The following is a 22,652-nucleotide window of genomic DNA, read 5'->3' on the forward strand; positions in this document are numbered from 1 at the left end:
TCAGGCGTTTTCTACATATTCGCCCACCAGGAAGTTAGGGCGGTACATGAAATCTAAAATGGTAGATCCAAATGTAAATAAACAAAAGGCAGTCGAGACTTTTTTGTAAAACTTTGGACCTAAATTTATCATGGACCTGGATGGTGTCATTTTTCAAAGACTTTTTGAAGTCTTGTGATGGGTCATTTAAAATTTCTTAGTTGATAAATAAAAGGTATGTACTTTTTTCTTGTTTATATATTTTCAGTCAGTAGCGGTCTGGCTTAATTTTCTTGGTGGTGCAAACTATGAAATTGGCGCCCCTGGTATTTTTGTCCTTATTTGCGCCCTATATCATTAAGTGAAACTACTGTAAGAGCAGTGACTGGTTGAAAGTAACGCCCGGAATCTCTGAGTTAACAGACTTTTATTTATCATTAAAGATCAATGGCTGAAAGAGGCCCCAAAAATTCAAAAATTGGCAAGAATAGTAAGGGTTCTTTGTAATTCTGGCGCCGCAGGCAAAAAAATTTTGTGTAAGAATGAAAGGTCAAACAGCTTATAAGATATTCTTAAAAGGAAAAAGTTAGTCCGCATAAGACCACAAAAACCACAGCGAGCAGTTACCTACCTCTTTGTACCTCTTTTTGGCTTTTGCTTGAACAGCTCATCCAACTCGTTGAGTCCGATGCTTCGACATTTCCTTGAGACTGTTGGAGTCAGCTTGCCTAAGGTTAAAATGGGCCATTCAAGAATTTGTCTGTAACAGGGGGGCGGACGACACAGGATTTCCGAGGTCAAAAGTTTTCACCAAAATTCGAAATTTCCAAGGTGAGAGAAGAAAATGTATGAATTTCCAAGGCAATTGAATTAAAAAAGGCAAAAAAGAGTGGAATTTCCGATGCATTTTTCAAAAGTACATGGATTTTCATCGGAATTTCCAACCACCACTGGAAAAGAAAAATTATTTCCGAGGCTATAAAAAATTAAAAAATGCACGTCGTCCGACGGGGGGTAACAAAAATTTTCTGGGATGGCCCAATAGTGGGCAAGCAGAGGTTCGTCCGGAACAATTGTGAGGAAGGTGTTTTTTGAATACTTCTTTGGGGCAGTTTGTCAAATCTCTTATTGGTCTGGGAAGGGTGTTGAATAATCGAGGGCCTTCTTGGGAAAGACTTCCCCTCCAGATATTTTTGTGTTTGATATTGACAGCTTTTAGATTGCAAATTCTCCCCAATCTCTGATTTATATGGCAGGAAATGCCTCCTTTACTTTCGTGATAATCAAAATTCGGGACGTTGCCTTCAATGACGTTCCAGGTATAAATTATTTGATACCGCTCTCTCCGTCTTTCAAGGCTATACAGTTTTAATGATTTGAGTTTTTCCCAATAATTGAGATGTCTGAGGGATGGAATTCCATGTAAAAATGATTTCTGAACTTCTTCCAGTTGCTGGACAAGACCACGCTTCCAGGGAGACCAGAGTTGAGAGCAGTAGTCCAAATGAGGGATGGCTAGTGCTTTCCATAAAGTTAACATGGTTTCAATTTCCCTTGATTTAAATGTGCGGTATATCCATGCACTTATATTTTTCACTTTTTTGATTTGTTCTTGGATATGTTTCTCATAAGTCAACTGAGTGTCTAGGGTGACTCCAAGGTCTTTAACTTCGTCTTTATTTTCGATCAACGTTGCTGTGTCAGTAAAATAGCGAGAACTTTGCTTCAGAGCGTCGTTTTTCCCGTAGGCAAGGTGCTCAAATTTAAGACCATTCAGCTGCATGTTGTTGTCTTCTGTCCACTTATAGACAGTGTCTAGATCATTTTGTAGATGATAAACATCCTCCAGTTTAGATATTTCTTTCATCAAACGAGTGTCGTCAGCAAACGATGCCAAAATAGAATGAAGGATGTTGTTATCAATATCTTGAATCATGATCAGGAACAATAGCGGTCCCAGCACAGATCCTTGCGGCACACCTGAAATAACATCTGTTTCGGAGGACATGGTTGAGTTTACTGAAACTCTCTGTGTTCGATGAGTCAAAAAGGATCTGATCCATTCAAGGAGTTTACCGTTTATGCCATTTTTCTGAAGCTTGTGTAACAAAATGGTATGGTCTACTCTATCAAAAGCTTTACTGAAGTCTAAATAGATAACGTCAATGTTGTTTCCATTCTCTAGGTAATGGATCAGTCTTTCGGTGTGTTGAAGCAATTGACTAAGACATGAGCGGCCTTCCCTAAAGCCATGTTGATTATTGTTATACAGATTGTTTTCTTCTAGATGATTCTGTATCTTGGCTCGTACAATCTTTTCAAAGACCTTTGAAACGTGGGATGTGAGGGCAACGGGTCTATAGTTTTCAGCAAGTCCCTGATTCCCTTTCTTGTAAACTGGGGATATATGTCCAGTTTTTAAAAGTTTTGGAGTGATTCCTTTGTTAAGTATGTTTCTCCAGATGATTGAAAGTGGTAGAGTAATGTTATCTTTAGTTTTAAGAAGAAGAATAGCTGGAAAACCATCAGGTCCAGGTGCTGAAGTTGGTGACAGTGTACCGATTTCTTTGACAAATTCCTCGATAGTCAGATTGATATCTTCAAGTGTTGGTATTTGTGACTCAAGCGGATGAAGGTCGTAGTTTTGAAGTGGTTGGGTGAAGACAGACTTGTATTGGTTTTGTAGGATATTGGCCATCAAAAGGGGATCATTAGTCAATTTGTTAGTGTCTGGATCGATTAAGGGTCCAACTTTTGGTTTAGATTTCGAGAAGCGATTAGCGTATGAGTAAAAGAATTTTGGATTTGATTTGATTTTAGAGGTTGCTTCAGCTTCTTTCTGTTTCCTCTCTTGAGCAAAGGATTTTTGAAGTAGCACTTCAATTTCAACAAGTTTTTCTGTAGTTTTAAGATTTTGAAATCTTTTTCTCAGTTTCTTTCTTTTTCGCATTAAAATCCGCCTGTCTCTTGGCTTGCGTTTCTTCTTGGATGAAAATATTTTTGGAGGTACATTATTTGAAGATACAATGAATATGCATTGTTTGATAAAAGCATCATATTGGGCGTCAGGGTCTGAATCAAGTGGGTTCAAAATATTGTGCCAGTCAGTGTCTTTGAAGTTTTCATTGATGATAGCCCAATTAATTTGATCATAATAGAAGTTAAAACTATCAAAAGCACTGATTAAATTTTTATTATTGTTATTACTATAGTTGTTTTCAGTCATAGAAAAGTTCAGATGGCTTGTAACATCAATGATGAAGTGGTCTGAGAGAGCAGTTGGTGTGCATAGGTAGTTGAAGATTGAATCAGAGTTATTAGTCAGTAAGAAGTCTAATATATTGCCATTAGAATGAGTAGGCTTATGGATCATCTGGTTCAAGTTTAAAATTGAAGTAAAATTGTTTAAAACATCTAGAAGTTGTTTGTTGCAACTAATTGATGGTATGTAAGAGTCATTTTTTATGGTGTGGGGTATATTGAAATCACCACATAGATAAATATCGGGGGTATTTCCTTCGATTGATTCGATGATGTCCTGCATTGCTGAGATAAGGTCCAAGAATTCCGGAGCCGCTGATTTGTGCAGAATATTTGTTGGCTGTCTATAAATGACACCAAGAATAAGGTTAAGGTTTTTTGAATGAAGTAGTAGAGCTTCATTGACACCATTTGAAAATTCAAGTATTGGCTCAAACATTGGAGATACGTGGCTTCGAAGATAAAATGCGACACCTCCGCTATGTCTTCCATATTTGGATTTGATGCGATTTCTATCCTTACGAAAAAGCTCGTATCCCTCAATTTCAAGCTCTGCTTTCTTGTGCGAAGATGATAGCCATGTCTCGGTTAGGCCCATAAAAATGTGGTTCTCAGAATGAAGAATTGATTCTAGTAGAGGAACTGATGATCGAGTGGTCTGGGGACATTAAACCCTGAATATTCATAAAAGAAAAAGTATTCATTGATGTGGTATCCTTTGTTTGTTGTGGTGAAAATTGCTTTGGTTGAGTGGATAGTCCTGAAGACGGGGGTGAAATTGGTGTGGGTATTTCTGATGTACAGTTTGAGATGGTTGCTGAATATTTCGTACATTCAGATTGGTAGTGATCATTGATATCATTTCTGTCCGAAAATTGTCTAAGATTTTCAGAAAATCCAATGATTGTTGTGTTTTTGTATGGTTTTTTAGTACTGGGTCCCTTTTAGTCCCCTTGACATGAGTAAAAGTGCAATTTGTGTTAAAACATTCACCTTTTCTGATCGATGAAGAACACATACGTGGATGAAACATGTTGCATTTTGTGCCAGCATTACAGCCTTTTGGGGATTTATTACCATGTCTCAGTAACTTGGTACAGATTTTTGGATGCTTGAATCGGCAATCTTTGCCTGTGATGCCATATTTACATTTTCCTTTCTTGTAAAAGTTACAAACTGGAGTTTCATCAGAGACTTTGTCTTTGGTTGTAGTATTATCCGAAGAATAGGTTGTAGTATTATCTGAAGATAAGGTTGCGTCGTTTTGTAATTCGCGTTGAAATTTAGATTTTAGGAAATTAGTCCTACCCAGGTATATTCCATCAACTATTTTATTCGAGGGTCTGTCGATAATAATATCTGGGGTGATTGGAATGTGAGGGAGTGTCCTTCTTGGAGTGGGTTGGGTTCCATTTAAGAAAGATTCAGTGGCTTCAACAGCTTCAGTGATCTGCGTAGGTGAATTCGTTATTTGAGCTTGTTTTACTTCATCTGTTTCATTTTTGTGAGTAAAATTTATGTTTTCGTCTTGACATGCCGGGCAAAGATAACAAAATCCAGGGATTTTAAAGATGAGATTACATAATTTATCATGTTCATTCAAAAGATTCATGCTCATCAGAAGTTTAAGTTTAAGATAGCATGGTCGGTGCACTTCCTGACCACACGCACCACAGCTAATGAGTGGTTTGTCATTGAGTTTGCATGAATATGATTCTTGACAAATCTGGCATACATCTGGGAAAAAATTTTTGATCTTCAAACCTAATAGGTGGATTGCATCATCCTTGTTAAGGTTGTTAGATGGCAATGATGATGAAGAGGTTGTGAGATAGTCAAGGTTTCAATGATTGGAGATTTGCGACATGATTTAAGTGCTTTGATGTTGTCTTTGGTTGGAAGTTCAGGGTTGTACATCCGTAAGCAATTTTTGATAACGTCAGTAGGAGCATTTTCCACAAGACCAGCAAGAGCTCTCTTCCAGGTTTCAATCACATTTTCTGAAACATCACCACTTGGCACAGCGCCCGAACGTTGATTCAGTGACAGTGACATGATGATGTACAAATCAGAGATTGAGAAAACTTAACTTGAGACGCTCGAATGTATTAAAGATTGGTTTCAAGTGGATCGTAAAGGAAGACAACGGGATAATAGATACCTGATCAGCTGCACATGGGAACCCAAATTCCTGTCATGCGCAGCTGCTCCTCAGGATTTAGCAAAATGCCTGGGTGACCAGCCACAGGACCCTTTGGATATATGATAAGTGATAATGACTGAAACGTTGGCTTGATAGGGAAGTAATGAAATAATTTTATACCTCAATAGTCCAGGGCTAACCTGGTGTGTAAAAGCTTGTGGTCTTCAGTCTTTGATAGCGAGAACAAGATTGATTTGAGTCATCCAGTAGTGAGAAGATGTTGATATCACCAGAGTTGACCAAACAAAAATTACAGCCACTAAATAAGTATTACTCAGTGGGTAGGGCTACATTAAAGCAAAAAGCTTTCCGGGCATAGTAGCCTTTACCCGTTTTTGTATAATTTTTATATTGTTTCTTCTTTCTTTCTGGTATTATTTCTATTTTTACCTGAAAGAACAATGGCCTCAGCTTTCCAAGGCCTTATTCACTAATTCTTAATGGAGTGAATTTTTTTCGATCAATCTCTCATTTTGAAGGTGAGCATCCTCTTTAACCCCGCCTGGTGGATACACAACACTTCTCTTGCTTTGACTTTTCGCAATTCAATGTTGATAGTAGTTTTGAAAAAATTCTTAAAATAAAAGGAAGCGCCGCAGGCGAAAAAATTTACATTGCACTTATAGAAGGCGCTAAAAACGTGTCAAAGGGCGCAAAATCGCCCCACCAAACATCAAAAAGAATTTTGGCGCCCCCTTGAAAAGTTTTTTTGGCGCCCCTCTCAGGTCTTTCTGGGTGGTGCACTGCACACCCTGCACCCCCTGCCAGGCCGCCACTGCCATCAGTGTGTTGTGTTGTGTGTTGTCTTCCTTTAATTTATTATTAGACCTTTCTTCTTTTCCATCAATTAAGATAATTTTAAGCTATTATATGACACATAAGGGTAGGGGTCACACTGGAAAATTAAAACATGCTTTATTTCATTGTCATAGAAACAAGTGATTAAAGCAGAAAATTTTTATGTGACCGCTCTTCTTGCTTTGTTTATTTCTACTGTTGTTCTACTGAATTTCTTCACCTCTTGCTTCAAAAATTATAGCGCAGTTTCAACCCCAATTTAATTTTACTCTAGCTCCTTGTAGAGGACTTTTATAATAAGTCCATTGTTTTGTTGTGTAAATAAAATTTGAATTTTAAATAAATCTACAAAAGAATTGAAGAGAAATTGATTTTATGTTGTGTTTTTTGTTTTTGTTTTTTAACTGTATTTATTTCTCATCCCTTTTATGTTGCCGCCTTCTGCTTTAATTTTTTTGGCTCAGAGGAAACCCAAATATTTAAAGCATACTTTAATTTTTCAGTGTGACCCCCCCCCATAGCCATAACCAAGGTTCTAAGCTAATCAGTTACATCAATATGCCAAAAACATTTTGTTCAACCACCTTCACTTCAAGATAGGCCACCATAGAATGAACTTCCTTTTATAGGATGAACCATATTCATGTGGCTTTCAGCCTTGCACTCCATCACAGTCTGTGATGACACAGAGGTGAAGATGAAGTATAAGCCCGAGAAGTCAATCTCTTTGGTAGGATTTGAAGCCAACAAATCCTACCAAAGTTGCGCGGTCTTGAGTGACCCGCCTGGTTTTTACACAAATTACAGATTGAAACTAAAATTTACCGCTTAATTTTGAAAAATATATCACGCGAAAACAAAGGAATTGCTAGATTCAATCCGTCATAAAAAATACGGCGCATATTTTAAGGCTTCAATTGTTCTTGCCTGAGAAAGGTTAGAGATTGACCTCTAGCCCTTCGGGCTTGAAACTCAATGGTCTGTGATGTCACAGTCTCCGTGACACAGAGGCTAATCAATTTTAATGACTTTTTTGACTAATGACCAAGTTAAAATTTTTTAATTTTTTTATATTTGAGTATTAAAAAGGCATGCATTCAAATAATAAAGGTTTAACATTTTTCTCTGGGCTAGTTAGTAAAATATCTCAAATAGGCTCTGTGATGGAGTGCAAGGCCCAAAGCCACACGAATATGGTTCATCCTATAAAAGGAAGTTCATTCTATGATGGCCTATCTTGAAGTGAAGGTGGTTGAACAAAATGTTTTGGCATATTGATGTAACTGCTATAGTATAATAGACCTTTTTTCAAAGAGGCCACCCTGTTGAATAATTATGTAGTCCAGCAGAAAAACAATGATAAAACCATGCATAATTATTACAATATGCATGATACAGTAATTATGCATGGCTCTATCATTGTTTTTATAGCTGGACTACATAATTATTCAACAGGGCGTCCTCTTTGAAAGAAGGACTATTTAATTAGACATATACTATTAGCTTAAGTAAAAACATGTTTGCCTTTTGTCCAAGACTTCTCAGCAGATTCCCAATGTTATAGTCCTCACTGTAAATAGATTACAGGCAATGTATTTCTCTTTGCTGACATTAAAAAGATAGTGAAAATAATCGAGAATCGAGAGTCGCTTTGCGCACTCTTTGCTTCAGAAAATGATTGACAGATTAAAGTTTTTCACCCGCGCGGGAGCTTGCGGGCGTTCTGCTAGCGTTCTCGGCTCCATCCTCGGACCGCGCTAGAAATGGTAGACATAGCTGTGATAGATCATTTTGATGAAAGTTGTTAGAATGTTTACAAGGCTCTTGACAGAAAATCCTATGTTTTATTGTCAATGATGACAGTGCCATCATTAATTTTGTTAGATCTGACATATTGATACTTGTAAGTGCACTTTATAGTTTTGATTCTCATTGAAGAATCATATTCTGGTTTTCATGTTATTAGATGCTGTTCTAGACCTTTAGAGCTAGCCTGACAGGAACGAACGTCTGAGGTCCATCTCTTGAGTTTAGAAGAGACTTTTCTGCAATATGGTCCAAATGAAAAAGCATACCAATTTTTACGATCCAAGAACAACATGGGACTGCGCAGGACAAGCTACCTTAAGGGAACAAATTTTTGCATTTTTTTGGCAATGATGCTGTGCAATTAAATTCTTCAAAACACAAATATTTTCAGATTACCTTCTGAATTCTGAATTTTAATCTGTGAACTGCAAAATTAAATTCCCAAAAAATTTCTTAGGTAGTTTAAAAAACTTGACCAACCAGATAACGTTCCAAACTTAGCTGATGATGGTTTTCGAGTGCAAACAAAGGTCTTTCTACTATAGAAAAATCCTACATGGAATCTTAACCAAGCGTGGAAAGGATAAAAGCTAACATATTTAAACAAGTTAGGCTTGTAATCAAAGCTTTTATAAGATATAACAATTCCCAAAATATTTTCAATCCCAAATGAAGAGTTTATACCTCTATGTAATATAAACAGTAGAAGACCTGTAATTTGTAATAAGTGACAATATCAATCTAGATTTAAAAGTTTAAAGGATAAGTTTCACAAGCAGTATCCTCAGTATCAGTAAAGGATCAAAGAGATCTCTAAATTTAAAAGTATTAATTTTGTTGAACTAAGAAAGATAAAATGATCCATATTCCTAATGATGTTTTAAAAGATTTTTATGTCACTGTATAAAAAGTGATGCAATATCATCTTGTTATTCAAATATCAAAACAACTTGTAAGAATATCAGAGAAAAAATGATATTGCTCTAGCTTGCAAAAATTATAATAAGACAGAGAGTTCTCTTGTTTTCTTGCTATAAAGATTGTAACAGGTGACCCAGAAAAAAGTAGTTTGATGGGTTTGATGGCTACCTGTGTCCAAAATACTGTGAATTTTTACTATGTTCTTTTTTAATTGCCAAGAAACTTAAAATTTGGCATCAAGCTTTTCAAAATTGGTATACCTTTTACTGGGTCACCTGGTAGTTCTAAAGAAAGTGTTTTTCATATCAATTTAGCACCAAAGAATGCACAATGGAAGTGTTTCTATCACTTGGGGATGTCATTCTTTATGATGCTTTGAAGAATCTTTGTTTATGGTGCAATCGCTCAGATGGTAGTTTTCTTACATCCACAGGTGTGAAAATTATTCATCTTATGATTTATCTTTATGTTGTACTTGTAGGGGGTAAGATTATTAACCCGAGCCTTATGGTAGGAAAATGATATATAATATTGTGGACTATCGATCTATGAATAAAAATTACAAAATCATAATACCCTTTTAAATTTGTTTTGACAAGCTGTTATTTTTGTAAGTCACTTTTTTACCATAAACTTACCTATTCTGTTGTTGTAGGTGAAAAATTTCAAGAAGTATGGAACCCAGTTTTGCTCGGAACAGTTTATGGAATTATTGGCAAAATGCAAATCTTACCAGGTATTGCTTATCTATCAAATACTTTTATTCAATCTTCTTTCTCAAATTGTTAAATTAAACACATACTAGAAGAAGACCTTACGGTTATTGATGGTATTTATTTTCAATTTACAGCAATAAAAAGTACATCTTTGAATGTGAATTCTTTGTTGTAAATCCTTCTTATTGGTTTTTTTAGGTTCAGAATGGAAACTGATTGCAATAACAGGTCATCAATTTGTTGGTTATTTACCTGGTGGTATTGAAGTCTATTGCATCACTAAAGTCACTTTGATTCCTTTGACACCTGAGAGTATTGAACTTGGTATACTAGAACTTGAGGTGAACCATTAATAACCAGTAACAATACAGATTATATCTTAAACAACGGATTAAAGACCCTCTGAAAATTACTCTCTGTAACTTTTAAGGGCTTTCAAAAGTAAATTTTGAAACTACAAAATAAGCAAAAGAAATTATGATGTTCAAAAAAATTCAGAAATGAGGGGGGAAGAGAATTTTTTGTAGAAAGGGGTATGTTGTCACAGAGGGGGAGGTTCCTCTAGAAAGGGGGGTTAACACCTTAGCAAAGTTCTTTGAACCTATATTTCTAAATTTCTAGTTTTGCAGTCTCAAACTGGGTCTAAATCCTAAAAGTTTTCTTGCTCGCTTAAAAGCACCTCATTTTAAGAGTGAATATGCTATCATTTTAGTTAATGATTGGTGCAGAATATCTCGAAAGTGGGAACAAATCCTGATGAAACCCCAATTTTGAGGGGGGGGGGGGGGGTTCCAGCAAATTTTGAAAGAGGGTAGAACCTAGAGTAGGTGGGGCTGCTCTACGCTAGGAAATATGCTGCACTGAACTATGGAAATACCTCTTTTATCATAGCAACCAACAGTTGATTTAAACAATGGGGAGAAAAGCGGGAGTCAAAAAGTACAGCAAACATGGAAATATTTCAAAGACAGTGCAAGCAATATCACCAACAAAAACAATGTAAGAATTGTCGTTGCAAGCTGCAAATTAATTTATTAACTGCTACTTGTTTTTCTAGCTTTTTAATCATGTTATTGCCAACTCATTTAAGGTTTTGTAAATCCCTTCGAATTCATCTGGTTGGTTCAATTTTGGTATATTTGAGAGCTATTGGTATTGCTAATTCCTGCATACTTATTTTTGATTGGTATTTTTTAGAATACTTTGAAAGAGAAAGACAAGACTGAGAGAAGATTGGTTGAGGTTAGTTCTTCTTTTTCCAAAGCTACCGTATAAAGATGTGCTTAGCTTTGTATTGGTTTGCTGATTGTCATGCATAGATAGATGCAATTTTTATAAATCTTTTTTTCGCTGTGAAATGGCTAGGGTACAACCTTTCCACTGTAGTCGTAAGCTCTACTTTTATGCTACACTTTCTCAAGCAAATTTTCATTATCATTATCATTATCACTGAATTTCAGGAATTATTGAAGATGTTCAATGACTCTGGAAATTTTTATTATTCACCGAACGGTGATATCACCAATTCACAACAGCGATTACGTGAAATCAAAAGCCCTTATCATTGGAAACAAGTAAGCAATAAAAATGATATAATTATATAATTTCATCCTTTAGTACTATATCACCTATCACTCAAAAATTTCCAGTTTTTTTATAATTTATGATTTTGAACAGGCTTAACTTCCTAGAAATGCGTCGTCAAAATACTTCTTTCCGCTTTTTAGGGGCTCAATTCACAGCTCCACTTTGTTCTAACCCTCTTGTCCGAGGCATTTAAAGTCTTATGATGAAATTAATGAATGATTTTTAATGAAGAATTATCAATCAATTCTTTTAACGTTTTATGAAGCCAGTTGTCAGTTAATCAATTTTATATATCTTTTCATTAACTTTTGTATACAGAATCCATTTTCTGTAAATTTCATTAACTTTTTATATACAGACAGATGACCGATTCTTTTGGAACAAATTCATGTTAAAAGAGCTTGTTGAAAGTGAGGTGAGATAATTATAGAGTTAAAAAATAACCGTGTTAAAACACTTCTGTTCAAAGTAGCAATATTTTAGCTGATGTTGATGAACATTTCTACCTTAATTTTAAGTTGTGGCTCCGTTATGTGTTTTTCCTACTGATATTTTAACATCTTAACATAGAGCGAACATGCTTCACATTGGATACTGCCAGTCATGCAAGGTTTCGTACAAATCGAGAGATGCTTTATCGACCATTTGGAGGATCTGAACATTCCAAATGATTCTACTGATGGATTGAGTGATTATGAGGAAGAGGTTTGGGACCAAGTAGATGCGCCAACCACTAAATATCGAACAGCAGAAAACATGAAGGAAGAAGAATTTGATTTGATCGTCATCTCCAGGAGGAGTAGACACCGAGCAGGTTTGTTGAGCCTTCATTCAAATGTCAAGGCTGCCTAAATTTGTTGGGATAATCAGATGGTTTGAGATATTTTGTCTTTGGACTCTTTCGATGTTTCGGAGCAACACCTCTAAATCTTTTTTCCAAAACAATTTTTTAATCTAAAGCAAGAATAAAAATGGAATTTTGACGTAAGAATCATATAAGAACCCATTTTTAGAGATTTTAAATTTGCCATATCTCGACTTTGAGAAATAAACCGACAAAAGTTTTCAAGGTTTTTCTCGTGAAGAAATCTACAGCTAAAATATCTCAAACCATCTGATTTTCACTTTCAAGATTATTTAATGCTTAACCTACATGTAACATTTTTTGGGCCAGCCTGACTAAGTGGAACCATTATTGATGTTTTCTAAATAACTTGATTTGTCAAAAAAATCTTTGCAAATGTGATCCATCTCCCCAACAATGATTGTTAATCAATGATTGTTACATTTAAATATTTTGTATTTCAGGCACTCGTTATAAGAGGAGAGGAGTGAATGAAAAAGGTCACGTGGCAAATTATGTTGAGACTGAACAGGTTTGTGTCTCGTTTTCTTATCAAGTGTTTTGTTGATAAATCCTGAAAAACTGTACATTGTACAAAAGTACATTGTGTTTACTTATAGCATTGATTTATTATCTCTTTATGTCTAGCAGCGGGTCTTATTCAGAAAAATGATTATTTAGTTTGATTTGAAAATTATAGAAAAATTGCTCATATCAAATTCCACTTCTTCCTAATCTTAGATTGCTTGTGTTTTGAAACATGTAGTGTCCGCAGTTCAAGTTCGTGGCTCAGTCCCTGTTTATTGGAGTCAACCGGGCACTAAATATCGACCTCTTCCGCTCATTGATAGAGGTAAGTTGTTGTGTCTTTTTTTTCCATTTGTTTGAAATTGTAAATTCTTTCTTTGAAGTCATCTTTATGAAGAAATATTTTTTTTCAAATTTCAATTTCATTTTTAGAATTTGAAGAATCAAGAATTGCTTTTTCAAAACATTTTGAACAAGAATTTGAAAGCTACAGAAAAGAGGTGAGAAGTCAATTTTTTTCATATTTGATTTAATACCGAATTCAAACAGTGCATGGCCTTGCAATATTTTGTAGTAAAATATATTTGGTTTAATTCCTAGTTTTTCATCGATGATTTATCTTCTCTATTTTAGATCATTGTCAGCTTAGTCGAACTGTCTGGACGTGAAAAAGTATGACCTACTTCTTTGTTCTCAAATCAAATGATATTCAAGCAAGTCCACCTCAGAGATATTGTAGTTACGTTAGGGATTTTGAGCAAGTGCCCATGAAGGTGTTGATTTATTTACTTTTTAACAATCTGAGTTTCAGATATTTCCCCCCTGAGAATTAACTCCTAGTCCTATTCTTCTTTATACACGCTCGTGAACATCTTTTATTTTTAGATAATTGCAGACTCTTTCTTGGAACATATATTTGATCTGGATAGTGAAAAGCTAGCTTTTGTCACTTTCGATTTCCACGAATATTGGTAAGAAGGCGCCTTTGAAGAATAACATTCAAAGTTCATGTCACAATATGTTAAATATCTTCACATGACTTGAAGACTTTATCAATATTGTTTTATAAGGATTTTTTGTTTTTCTTCTTTCTCTAGTCTTCTTATATTCGCTCCCATTAAATCAATTTAAGACTAGTTTTCATTGTAAGAGTACGAAGAAAAAGGGAGAGATTCTTCTCTTTGACTCTAACCATTTAACGTAGTCTCTCAGTTTGACGATTGATGTCAGTTTTTTGAACTGAAGTCGAAAACGATTTGTTTCCAGGGAGTTCCTTACAAACTAAATGAGCATTCAATTATCTGAAAACCAAAATGTTTCCTTTGTATGATTGATGTCAATAAGCTTAACAAAGAAGCTGAAAGACTAAATTTCAACTGTTCAAAACACTACTTTTGACTGAAATACAGCGTTCTGCAATACAAACCTTCTAAGCAATAGCATAAAATTAGAATACCTTAGACTATTGGTTAGAATTGACGTAAATCTTGAATTGAACCAATAGAATGGCTTCATTTCGTTTCGGAGTGAAACGGAACCGTAATGTGTGAACGTGGTCTTAATCCCATTAATTTTCGCGCATCTTGTAATTTCTGAGATGTATTTGGTGAAGAATATACGCAAAGAGGGCAAAAAGGGCATGAAATCAGGAGTTTTACTCATTTTTACTACCCAATCTATACAAGTCTGACACCCCAGAGGTATATTTAATATAATTAGAGGACTCACTTCTTAAAAAGAGCGCTAGGATGATATTCCTGCGTATTAATAGTGAATAATAGCTCCTGCTCCTGCGCGAAAAAAGATTTAAGATTTGCGCCGCATTTAGGATGACGGATTGGATCTAGCGTTTTCTCTGCTTTAACTCGGTACATTTTACGAAGGCTAGCGATAAAAACGGTGAAATGGTAAGAAATTGAAATACTTAAATGAATCTGCAATTACAATCGACGCAGGTGCATTCTATCAAAAATTTAACGTCTGAATTTTACTTCTCCTCTATTGTTTTCTAGCCGTGGTATGAAGTTTGAAAATGTTTCTATCTTGATTAATGCTCTTGATGGTTTCATTCGAAAAAGTGGCTTTCATTGGTGAGTTATGTAACTAGTTCTAATGATCCGTGACTAAATTCTCTACAAAATACAAATTTTGTGACGCCTATAAGTGGGATCTAGGATCTACAGGACATTACGAGAACAATAGTATATAGATATACCTTCAATCATTAAAGATCATCCATTATATTTTTGGCACCATGAATCGAAGAAATACTTCTTTATCTTTTTTTCGCACATTTCTTTTATTAACTAACATAATATTCAGTAAAACGGTATGATAAATATTAAAGAATAGTTTTCAACAACCTTCAAATATTCTGTCTTTTCTTAGGATTGACGACAGTGGTTTAATTTCACAACAAGAATGTGTTTTTCGTGTCAATTGTATGGACTGTCTGGATAGAACGAATGTTGTTCAAGCTTCCATTGCAAGAAACATGCTACTAGATATTGTAAGTTGATGATCTGTTGAAAAGGTTTCCCAAACTGTATAGAACATTTTAATCTAACCTTAAGGCCGGTCTCCACTTTCGTGCGAAATGGGTGGCAGTTTTTTTCCTAACATTTTTTGCCTGAAGAAAAGATTATGTCATAAAAAAGTTTCGCGCGAACAAAAACAATGTTGAAGGAAGTTCTACTTTTTTCATCCGTTACGTCAATTTCCACCAATGGAATTGCTTTATTTTTCAACCGACCAATGACCTTACAAAAACGTCATTTTGCATGAAAGTGAAGACCGGCCTTTAAGTTTGATGGGTGCGAGACTACCTGTTTGTTTCAGATTCAGCATGGGGAAGCTTTGCTAGCACCAAATCTGACAAAACCTTTTTGACGGTTATCGATACTACTACCACGTTCAGGATGGTTAAAATTCTCAAACTACCGGGTGCAGCAGAAAAAACTTTGGACGTTTGGCGAGCCACTGAGGCCGAACAAAGTCTTGTTTAGACTCAAAACCACTTTTATTAGAAAGAGGACATGCTAACTTAAATTTTGCGGTATAACTTTTTAAGTTTGGTCAAGTAGTTGTCAAGTTATAAGCTTTTGAAGTTAAAATTCACTTTTCGAAAAGTGTGAAAAACACGTAATAAAAGGGTATTAAATTAAGCATTTTTAAGCGTTTTCGATAAGAATTTTTTTCAAATATTTCTAAAAACTGACTATTTACTAAAAACTGACTATGTTGTAAACGAAAACTGCTTTTGAAAGTATTTTAACAATTAATTATGTCGTAAAAGTCGTTAAATAAGTCAAATACTGAGCTATTTTTTCATTATTTGCATAAATTTAATACACCTTTTTTACGTGTTTTTTACACTTTTCGAAAGTGAATTTTAACTTCAAAAGCTTATAACTTGACAACTACTTGACCAAACTTAAAAAGTTATACCGCAAAATTTAAGTTAGCATGTCCTCTTTCTAATAAAAGTGGTTTTGAGTCTAAACAAGACTTTGTTCGGCCTCAGTGGCTCGCCAAACGTCCAAAGTTTTTTCTGCTGCACCCGGTATCATGTTTTCGGTTTCTTTATGAATAACAAATCAAATATTTTTAAGAAGTTGTGTCGTAATTTCTCTTATTTTAGCACAGAATTCATGTCTAATCAGATTTAATACAAATAATCATTTCACATTTCAGCTTCGCAAGCTCGGGCGTTTACTCCCAGACGAAGAACTGCCGCACACATGTAGGCGTATATTCAACATAGTTTGGGCGAATAATGGAGACGCCATCAGCCGCCAGTATGCTGGTACTGCTGCTATGAAGGTTTGTTAAAGTTAAAGAATATTTTATTCTAATTTTTTAGAAAAAATCAAAAAAATGCTATACATTTTTAGAACCTAAATTTAGGAAAAAGGACTAATTTTAATTAGCAGTTTGATGATCAGACTTTGACTAGACTAAGTAGGTTTATTTCGAACCAAAAGCTCAACCCAGTTCGGTTCATTTTAGGGCGATTTCACTCGGACGGGTGAACGTAAAATTGCGGGCATGATGAAGGACGGATACAATTCCGCCAACAGGTGATTAAAAATTATTTTTTCCTTGAATTCCTTCCTTTTCTCTCTTGAATAAACAAGCCATAACAAAGATCTTCTAATTCAGATCTGACTTTCGTTTTTTTTCGCAAAAGTTTTGGTACAACCCCATTGAAGTCCCGCTAAATAAATCAGATGTCCAGCTTTTACCCTTGCTGTGGCCATTTACCTTAGAGATAATTTTTTCAATGTAGATATACAGTGAGTTAGAACATTTCATCTTCCTCTTTAGATATTACTTGAATCGCTTCAAAGATAATTATCGACAGACTGTCATTGGTAAGACTATATATCTGCCCAAAATATGATTTTCACTTTTTCTATGAAATTTTAGTTACTGTTTATTTCGAGGATATTTGAAATTCATTTTTCGAAATCGGGAATCGAACGATCAATCTGTTCAAAAATTCAATAATAATGAATAACCCATGATTACCCAAGTTGAACTAAAGCACATGAAAAAATTTGCAGTTTCTATGACTTAGAAAATTCACACCGATTTTGTTTGATTTTTCTTGACTGATGATGTTTTTGTCACAACAGACTTAATACATGTATCCGTTAAGTATTTTAGTTTTTTATTTTCAAATTTTCGGCGGGTAAAAGTACAAGAAGTTAAAGACAAAGGACTTTTTAGAAATGAGATCATTATATACAAATTTTTAAAATTTAAAAAATTTCGAGCCGCCATGACAGTTGTCCTTTGTGGACATAGCTCTATCCACGATTGTTTTCTTAAATAATGGAAAGACAATACTTCGCTCTCCATCGTTTGACGCGTAATTTCATGGTAGAAGTTATTCTTCTAAAGTTAAGTATGAAAAAAACTCGATATTTTCTCATTCATAGACATGATGCTCGGAAACTCCATCACAGAGGACCTTTCAGCGATAGCATCTGCGGTGAAGAGTGCTGGAGAAGAAGAAGTCTGGACGACTGATAAAGAAGAATGCATCACTCAACTTGTTCGTCATGCTGAACTGACCCTCCTCCCACTGGACGAAGAATCTCTCGGAGGCTGGGCACTAGTCGACCCATTCTCCTTGTAAGTAATCTTTCAGCCACTGCATGTACTAAAGCTGACTCTGTTATATTATCAGCTGTATGATTGCTTTAAACTCTGCAAGTTTGAAATAGTTTCAAAGCAGAGCGATTGGTTGCCAAAACTGTTTAGAGTTATACATGTTTTTTTTTATAAGCATAACGTTTATAAGCATACCGAGACCTGAATTTGTCTAAAAAATAAGCATGTTACAAGCATATTACTGAGCTTGCATTTGAGGTGTGTAAGTGAAAATTTTAAACGCGGCAATCCAATCGTTCACAACTTTCCTGAAAAATCTTTGTGTTATTACTTATTTCCCTATCCTCATGTATAGCAACGACAGATTTTGGAAAAATTGGAGGCTCGAATTTTTCGGAAAAATAAGCATATGATAAACATACTTCGAGCCTGAGTCTAAAATATCTCTAAGTACAACTGAGCTTGTTTCCCAAAAAACATATGCTTATAAAAAGAAAAACATGTAATTCAATTTGATCACATTTTTTGTCATGACACACCACCATTATACTGCTTTTCCCTTTATCTTTTTTGTCAACAATTTTCAGTGTCTCACCAAACGAACAACCACAAGACGAAGATGTTATTTTATTGCTGACTCATGAAGCTTACTACGTTGCTAGGTAACAGATTTCTTTGTTCGATTCTTCTTTTTAGTATTCTGACATGCTTTATAAATGAAATTATAAGAAGGTAGTGAATATATCTTAGAAGTAAAAATTGGCGATTGCTCGAAAATTAGTTCCCGTGAAAATAGCTCTTGAGCTATAGTAGACTCTTGCGAACTTTCTGCAAGGAAAACCCAGATATTTTTTTTTTAGTTTGTGATTAATAGAATTGACCTCTTGATTCAACTATATCATATCATATCACTATTCAGTATCATTTCAACTACGATCAAAGACAATTAATTGTCAATTCTCTTCCTTTTTCAGATACAATGACGAACTTGATGAAGAATTATCATCTTACCAAAGAATTCCCCTCAATTTGCTGGTCAAAATTGAGATCGGTAAATTTGTTTCACTTCTCTTCACTTTATAAGCTTTTTGGACCTACCCCGGTGGGGTGGAGGTCCTATAAATTAACCTTTGTCCGTCCGTCCGTCCGTCCGTCCGTCCGTTAGTTACCAGCTTTTCTCAAGATTGGCTCATTAGTTTTTTCTAATTTTTTGCACAATGATGCAAAATGGCAATGCCCAATGTACGGGCCCGATTTCGAAAAACATTTTTGCCGGCGAAAACGGAAATATGCGAAAACGGTTTTTCGGCCATTTTCTCGAGTTTCATCATAGTTTTTCGGTTTTTGCCAAGATGCGTTTAACAACCAAACATGACCAGTTTATTCTTGAGAAACATTTTTCCGGTGACAATGCCGAAATATGCGGAAATCCCGTTTTTCTGGATTTTCATTGACTTTTTCCATAATTGGGTTTTTTTCATTCAAAACATTATTAATAGGCAATGCCCACATCAAGCTGTCTCAATTTTCAATAAATTGATTTTTGAAGCCGGAACTTCTAAAATCGCCGGAAACGGCCGATTTCGCCGGATAAACGGTATTTCTTGAATTTCTTGAGCTGTACTTTATATTTTTTCACGAATTTTGCACACTGATGCAAAATTCAATAAAATTGTGACGGAGCCCGATTTTCGAAAACATTTTTTCCGGTCGAAATGCCGAAATATCGGAAAAATCGGTTTTTGACTTTTCTCGAATTTTATTTTAGTTTTTCTTTTTTTGCAGAAAGATGCGTTTCGCAATCTCAAACATGGCCGAGTTCGATTTTTGAGAAAAAATTTTCCGTTTGAAATCGCCGGTTGCAGATTTTTCATTTGATGTTTCCTTATTTCTATGTTTTCACACAAAAACATTATTGATAACAATGCTCACCATCAAGCATGATTCAATTGTCAATAAAACTGATTTTTGCAACCAGAACTTCCTATTTATTTTTTTCCCTACAACCCATCAACAATCAATGATGAATTTATTGCGTTGTGTATTTTCGCTAAACGCTATATTTTCTGACTGATTTTTTTCATTTTTCTTTTCGCATTGCTATCTAACTTTCATCATCAGTTAGGTCCATTCAGCATGTTGCTTGTTTAAAGTTAATTTGCGTACAAATTCAAACGCAACCTCGATTGAAAAACACTCTATAGGTCGTATAGTCTCAAAAAAACGCTATATTTTCTGACTGATTTTTTTCATTTTTCTTTTCGCATTGCTATCTAACTTTCATCATCAGTTAGGTCCATTCAGCATGTTGCTTGTTTAAAGTTAATTTGCGTACAAATTCAAACGCAACCTCGATTGAAAAACACTCTATAGGTCGTATAGTCTCAAAAAGTTGAAGTTTCAATTCTTTCTTGGTATTCGAAAGGTTTTCAAAATTGTTCAAGTTTGATTCTAGAAAGTCGGTAGGTGATATGAGTGACAAATTTTCTTAGCTCCTAAAAACGTCGCGAGTTTCGATAATCTCACGTCATTTAACCCGCATAACGTTGCCATTTTCCCGCAAAAACCTCATGCCATAATGAGGTAAGGCCTAAATAGTTTCATGGTTAACCCTGACATTATTGCCATTTGAAACTAATTTGGATCTTTTGTATTTACATTGGTATAGGTTACGAGATGAATACATTCAGGAATCAGTACATTTTCATGAGGTTACATTATGGGGATGGTTTCTTTCATACAATGAGGACCATTCAGAACAGAAGTTTCGAAGAATCTAAAGGTTTGACATTTTTCTTCATCCATATAAACCAATATCTTTTCAGTAGGTATAGACCTTACTATTTTGACCCTTTACATGTCACAAGACATTATTTCTTTACATGAATGTAATGCTCTAAAATCCTTTCTAACCCTTGAGGAGGATATCGAAAGAGCGGGAGATTCAGAAGCGAAATTCAAAAAACATTAGCTGCTAGGGTGCAGTTTCTTCCTGCTCTCACACTGCTGATTTCAAGAGCACAATAAAATCCATTAAAACATTTACAAAGTTTTAACGGTTTTTGGCAATGTGACTTTTTGACCATGAGTATTATTTCTATACCAGAAATCCTATCGCTTTTCAAATTCCCCAAATGAGAAAAATTAAGATGCAAAACAGGCAAAATTTGACCAAATTTGCATTGATTCTCAAGACATTATAGCATTTTGTAAAGTCATTCAATAAAAAGCCTTCTGTAATTTTTTGCGACCTGTAATCAACGATTTACATCAGACCTGCACTCTGGGCGGGTCCACCACTTACCTCTTCAAATGAAGGCTTAAAATTACTATTTTATTGCAAATTGTCAGGAATCTTAAGTTCAATTGCTGAATTGTTTTTATCCATTTGTCGCTACCAATCGTTACCTTTGAAAATCATGGAATCCAAGCTAGATAAGAAGCGACCACGGGCTGCATCCAATGTCATCCCTTTGACATCAAAACGAACTTTGAGCACTTCAAGTCGACACAAAGTACATAAGGAAGATAAAGAGAAAAAGCTGGAGCGTAGACTCAGCAGATCACTTTCAAGCCTTGATTCACCCACCCAAGAACGCCCATTACCTGATATCACTGTAGAGGGCGTTAGTGGGGCGTATACAAGTGATTTTGATCGTTTTCATCAACAATACTCACCTCAAGGAGATAAATACGATTCAGAATTTGTTGAGTTAAGAATGACTCATTCGACCAGTGATACTGCGCTTGCTACCAAACAAACGCAAGGCTCAAACACTTTTTCCAAAATGGAAGGGTTTTTCCGTAAAACGAAAACGGCCCTTGGAACTGTCGGTCCTAAACTCCGTGATATATCATTCAATAAAGATCGAGAGCCTGGGGAGGATTCAAATGGTGGTAACCAAGGTAACCAGCCTGCAAGCGAGGCTGTAAAAACAACTTTAAAGCGAATCAACGATAAATTTGCAACACGTGCTGCTGAAGTGAAATCGAAAGTGATTCCCGAATTTAAAAATCGGATACAGAATGCGTTGAATTCTTCACCGCGCGCTCAACGAAAGAAACTTTTGAACGAGGAAGAAAAAGAAAGAAGGAGACTCTGCAAAACCAAAATATTAGAGTTATAAAAATGGATATTTTATTTTTTGAGTACAGAGTAAAGTAAGAAATCTCTATTTTTTGAATTTGAAGCCATCATTTTGATCTATTGGTTATTTGTCTAGAGTTTCTTTTGATCTTGAGCTTTCGGGTATCTTAAAAAAAAATTTGCAACTAACCTTTTATAAATGAACATAAATTCTGCTGGCATCTCATGTGGTCTCAAGTACTGGCTAGTGTAAAAACTCCTTAGAATTAGTATAATTTCTTTATGACCATAAAGCAGTTATCTAGTGTTGGTCCCTAATCTCTGCCTTTTTTAAGACCTAAATGTTTTTTATTTAAATTCATTTTTTAAGAAAAAGTAATTGTAATTTGGTTTTTATATTCTGTTCCATAATTTTATGTTTTATACACAGTCAAAAGAATTTTTCAGTACAGTAGTATTTTAGACATTGTATCGCATAAGCTATGATTTTAACTGCCATTATAATAATAGCTAAATATTATATAATAACGTTATTACAAAGATAATATAATTCAATTTATCCTTTAGGTAAGATGCATTTTAAATTCCGTTCTGTGGGGGTTCTGTATGTACCATTTCAATACTTATTGACTTACTTTAAGAATATCCAAAACTTTTGAAGTCTTCTGATGTTCTTTTGACTTTTTGAAGTTTCGCATAAGTATTCCCGTTTCATATTTGACACATATTTCATATCAGGACAGTGTCTTGCTATTGTTATATGCTGATATAAGCAAAAAATGTTTTTCTTTTCCTCTTTTT

The 22,652-nt window shown here is 35.0% G+C and overlaps 1 protein-coding gene and 1 long non-coding RNA gene across 2 annotated transcripts; one reads left to right on the forward strand and one right to left on the reverse strand.

The window, feature by feature from the left end:
* The first annotated feature begins 58 nt into the window (after positions 1 to 58).
* On the forward strand, positions 59 to 22,417 carry LOC136814345 (phosphatidylinositide phosphatase SAC2-like). The gene is made up of 24 exons (XM_067070868.1): positions 59 to 214; positions 9,286 to 9,404; positions 9,627 to 9,707; positions 9,886 to 10,028; positions 10,579 to 10,686; positions 10,885 to 10,929; positions 11,148 to 11,261; positions 11,633 to 11,689; positions 11,845 to 12,088; positions 12,583 to 12,650; positions 12,860 to 12,971; positions 13,079 to 13,146; positions 13,280 to 13,318; positions 13,532 to 13,617; positions 14,659 to 14,736; positions 15,035 to 15,155; positions 16,340 to 16,468; positions 16,655 to 16,725; positions 16,973 to 17,019; positions 17,590 to 17,785; positions 18,352 to 18,426; positions 18,739 to 18,815; positions 20,433 to 20,546; positions 21,116 to 22,417. The coding sequence occupies exons 2-24, from the start codon at positions 9,302 to 9,304 to the stop codon at positions 21,889 to 21,891; spliced, it is 2,952 nt and encodes a 983-aa protein (XP_066926969.1). The 5' UTR covers positions 59 to 214; positions 9,286 to 9,301; the 3' UTR covers positions 21,892 to 22,417.
* Positions 611 to 5,649, reverse strand: LOC136814346 (uncharacterized). Its single transcript, XR_010847625.1, has 2 exons — positions 5,564 to 5,649; positions 611 to 707 (listed from the first exon to the last, which is right to left on the reverse strand). It is a non-coding gene; the product is annotated as an uncharacterized lncRNA (long non-coding RNA).
* Positions 22,418 to 22,652: the final 235 nt, after the last annotated feature.

This window comes from Clytia hemisphaerica, unplaced genomic scaffold, assembly GCF_902728285.1.
Source record: "Clytia hemisphaerica strain Z4C2 unplaced genomic scaffold, Clytia hemisphaerica genome assembly, whole genome shotgun sequence".
In the NCBI taxonomy this organism is placed as follows: Eukaryota; Metazoa; Cnidaria; class Hydrozoa; order Leptothecata; family Clytiidae; genus Clytia; species Clytia hemisphaerica.

Coding starts and splice junctions, on each gene's coding strand:
- LOC136814345 (XM_067070868.1), top strand. CDS start 9,302: ATGGAAGTGTTTCTATCACTTGGGGATGTCATTCTTTATGATGCTTTG. Junction 12,651..12,859: donor ATTATGTTGAGACTGAACAG/GTTTGTGTCTCG, acceptor TCCTAATCTTAG/ATTGCTTGTGTTTTGAAACA. Junction 17,786..18,351: donor CTAGTCGACCCATTCTCCTT/GTAAGTAATCTT, acceptor AACAATTTTCAG/TGTCTCACCAAACGAACAAC.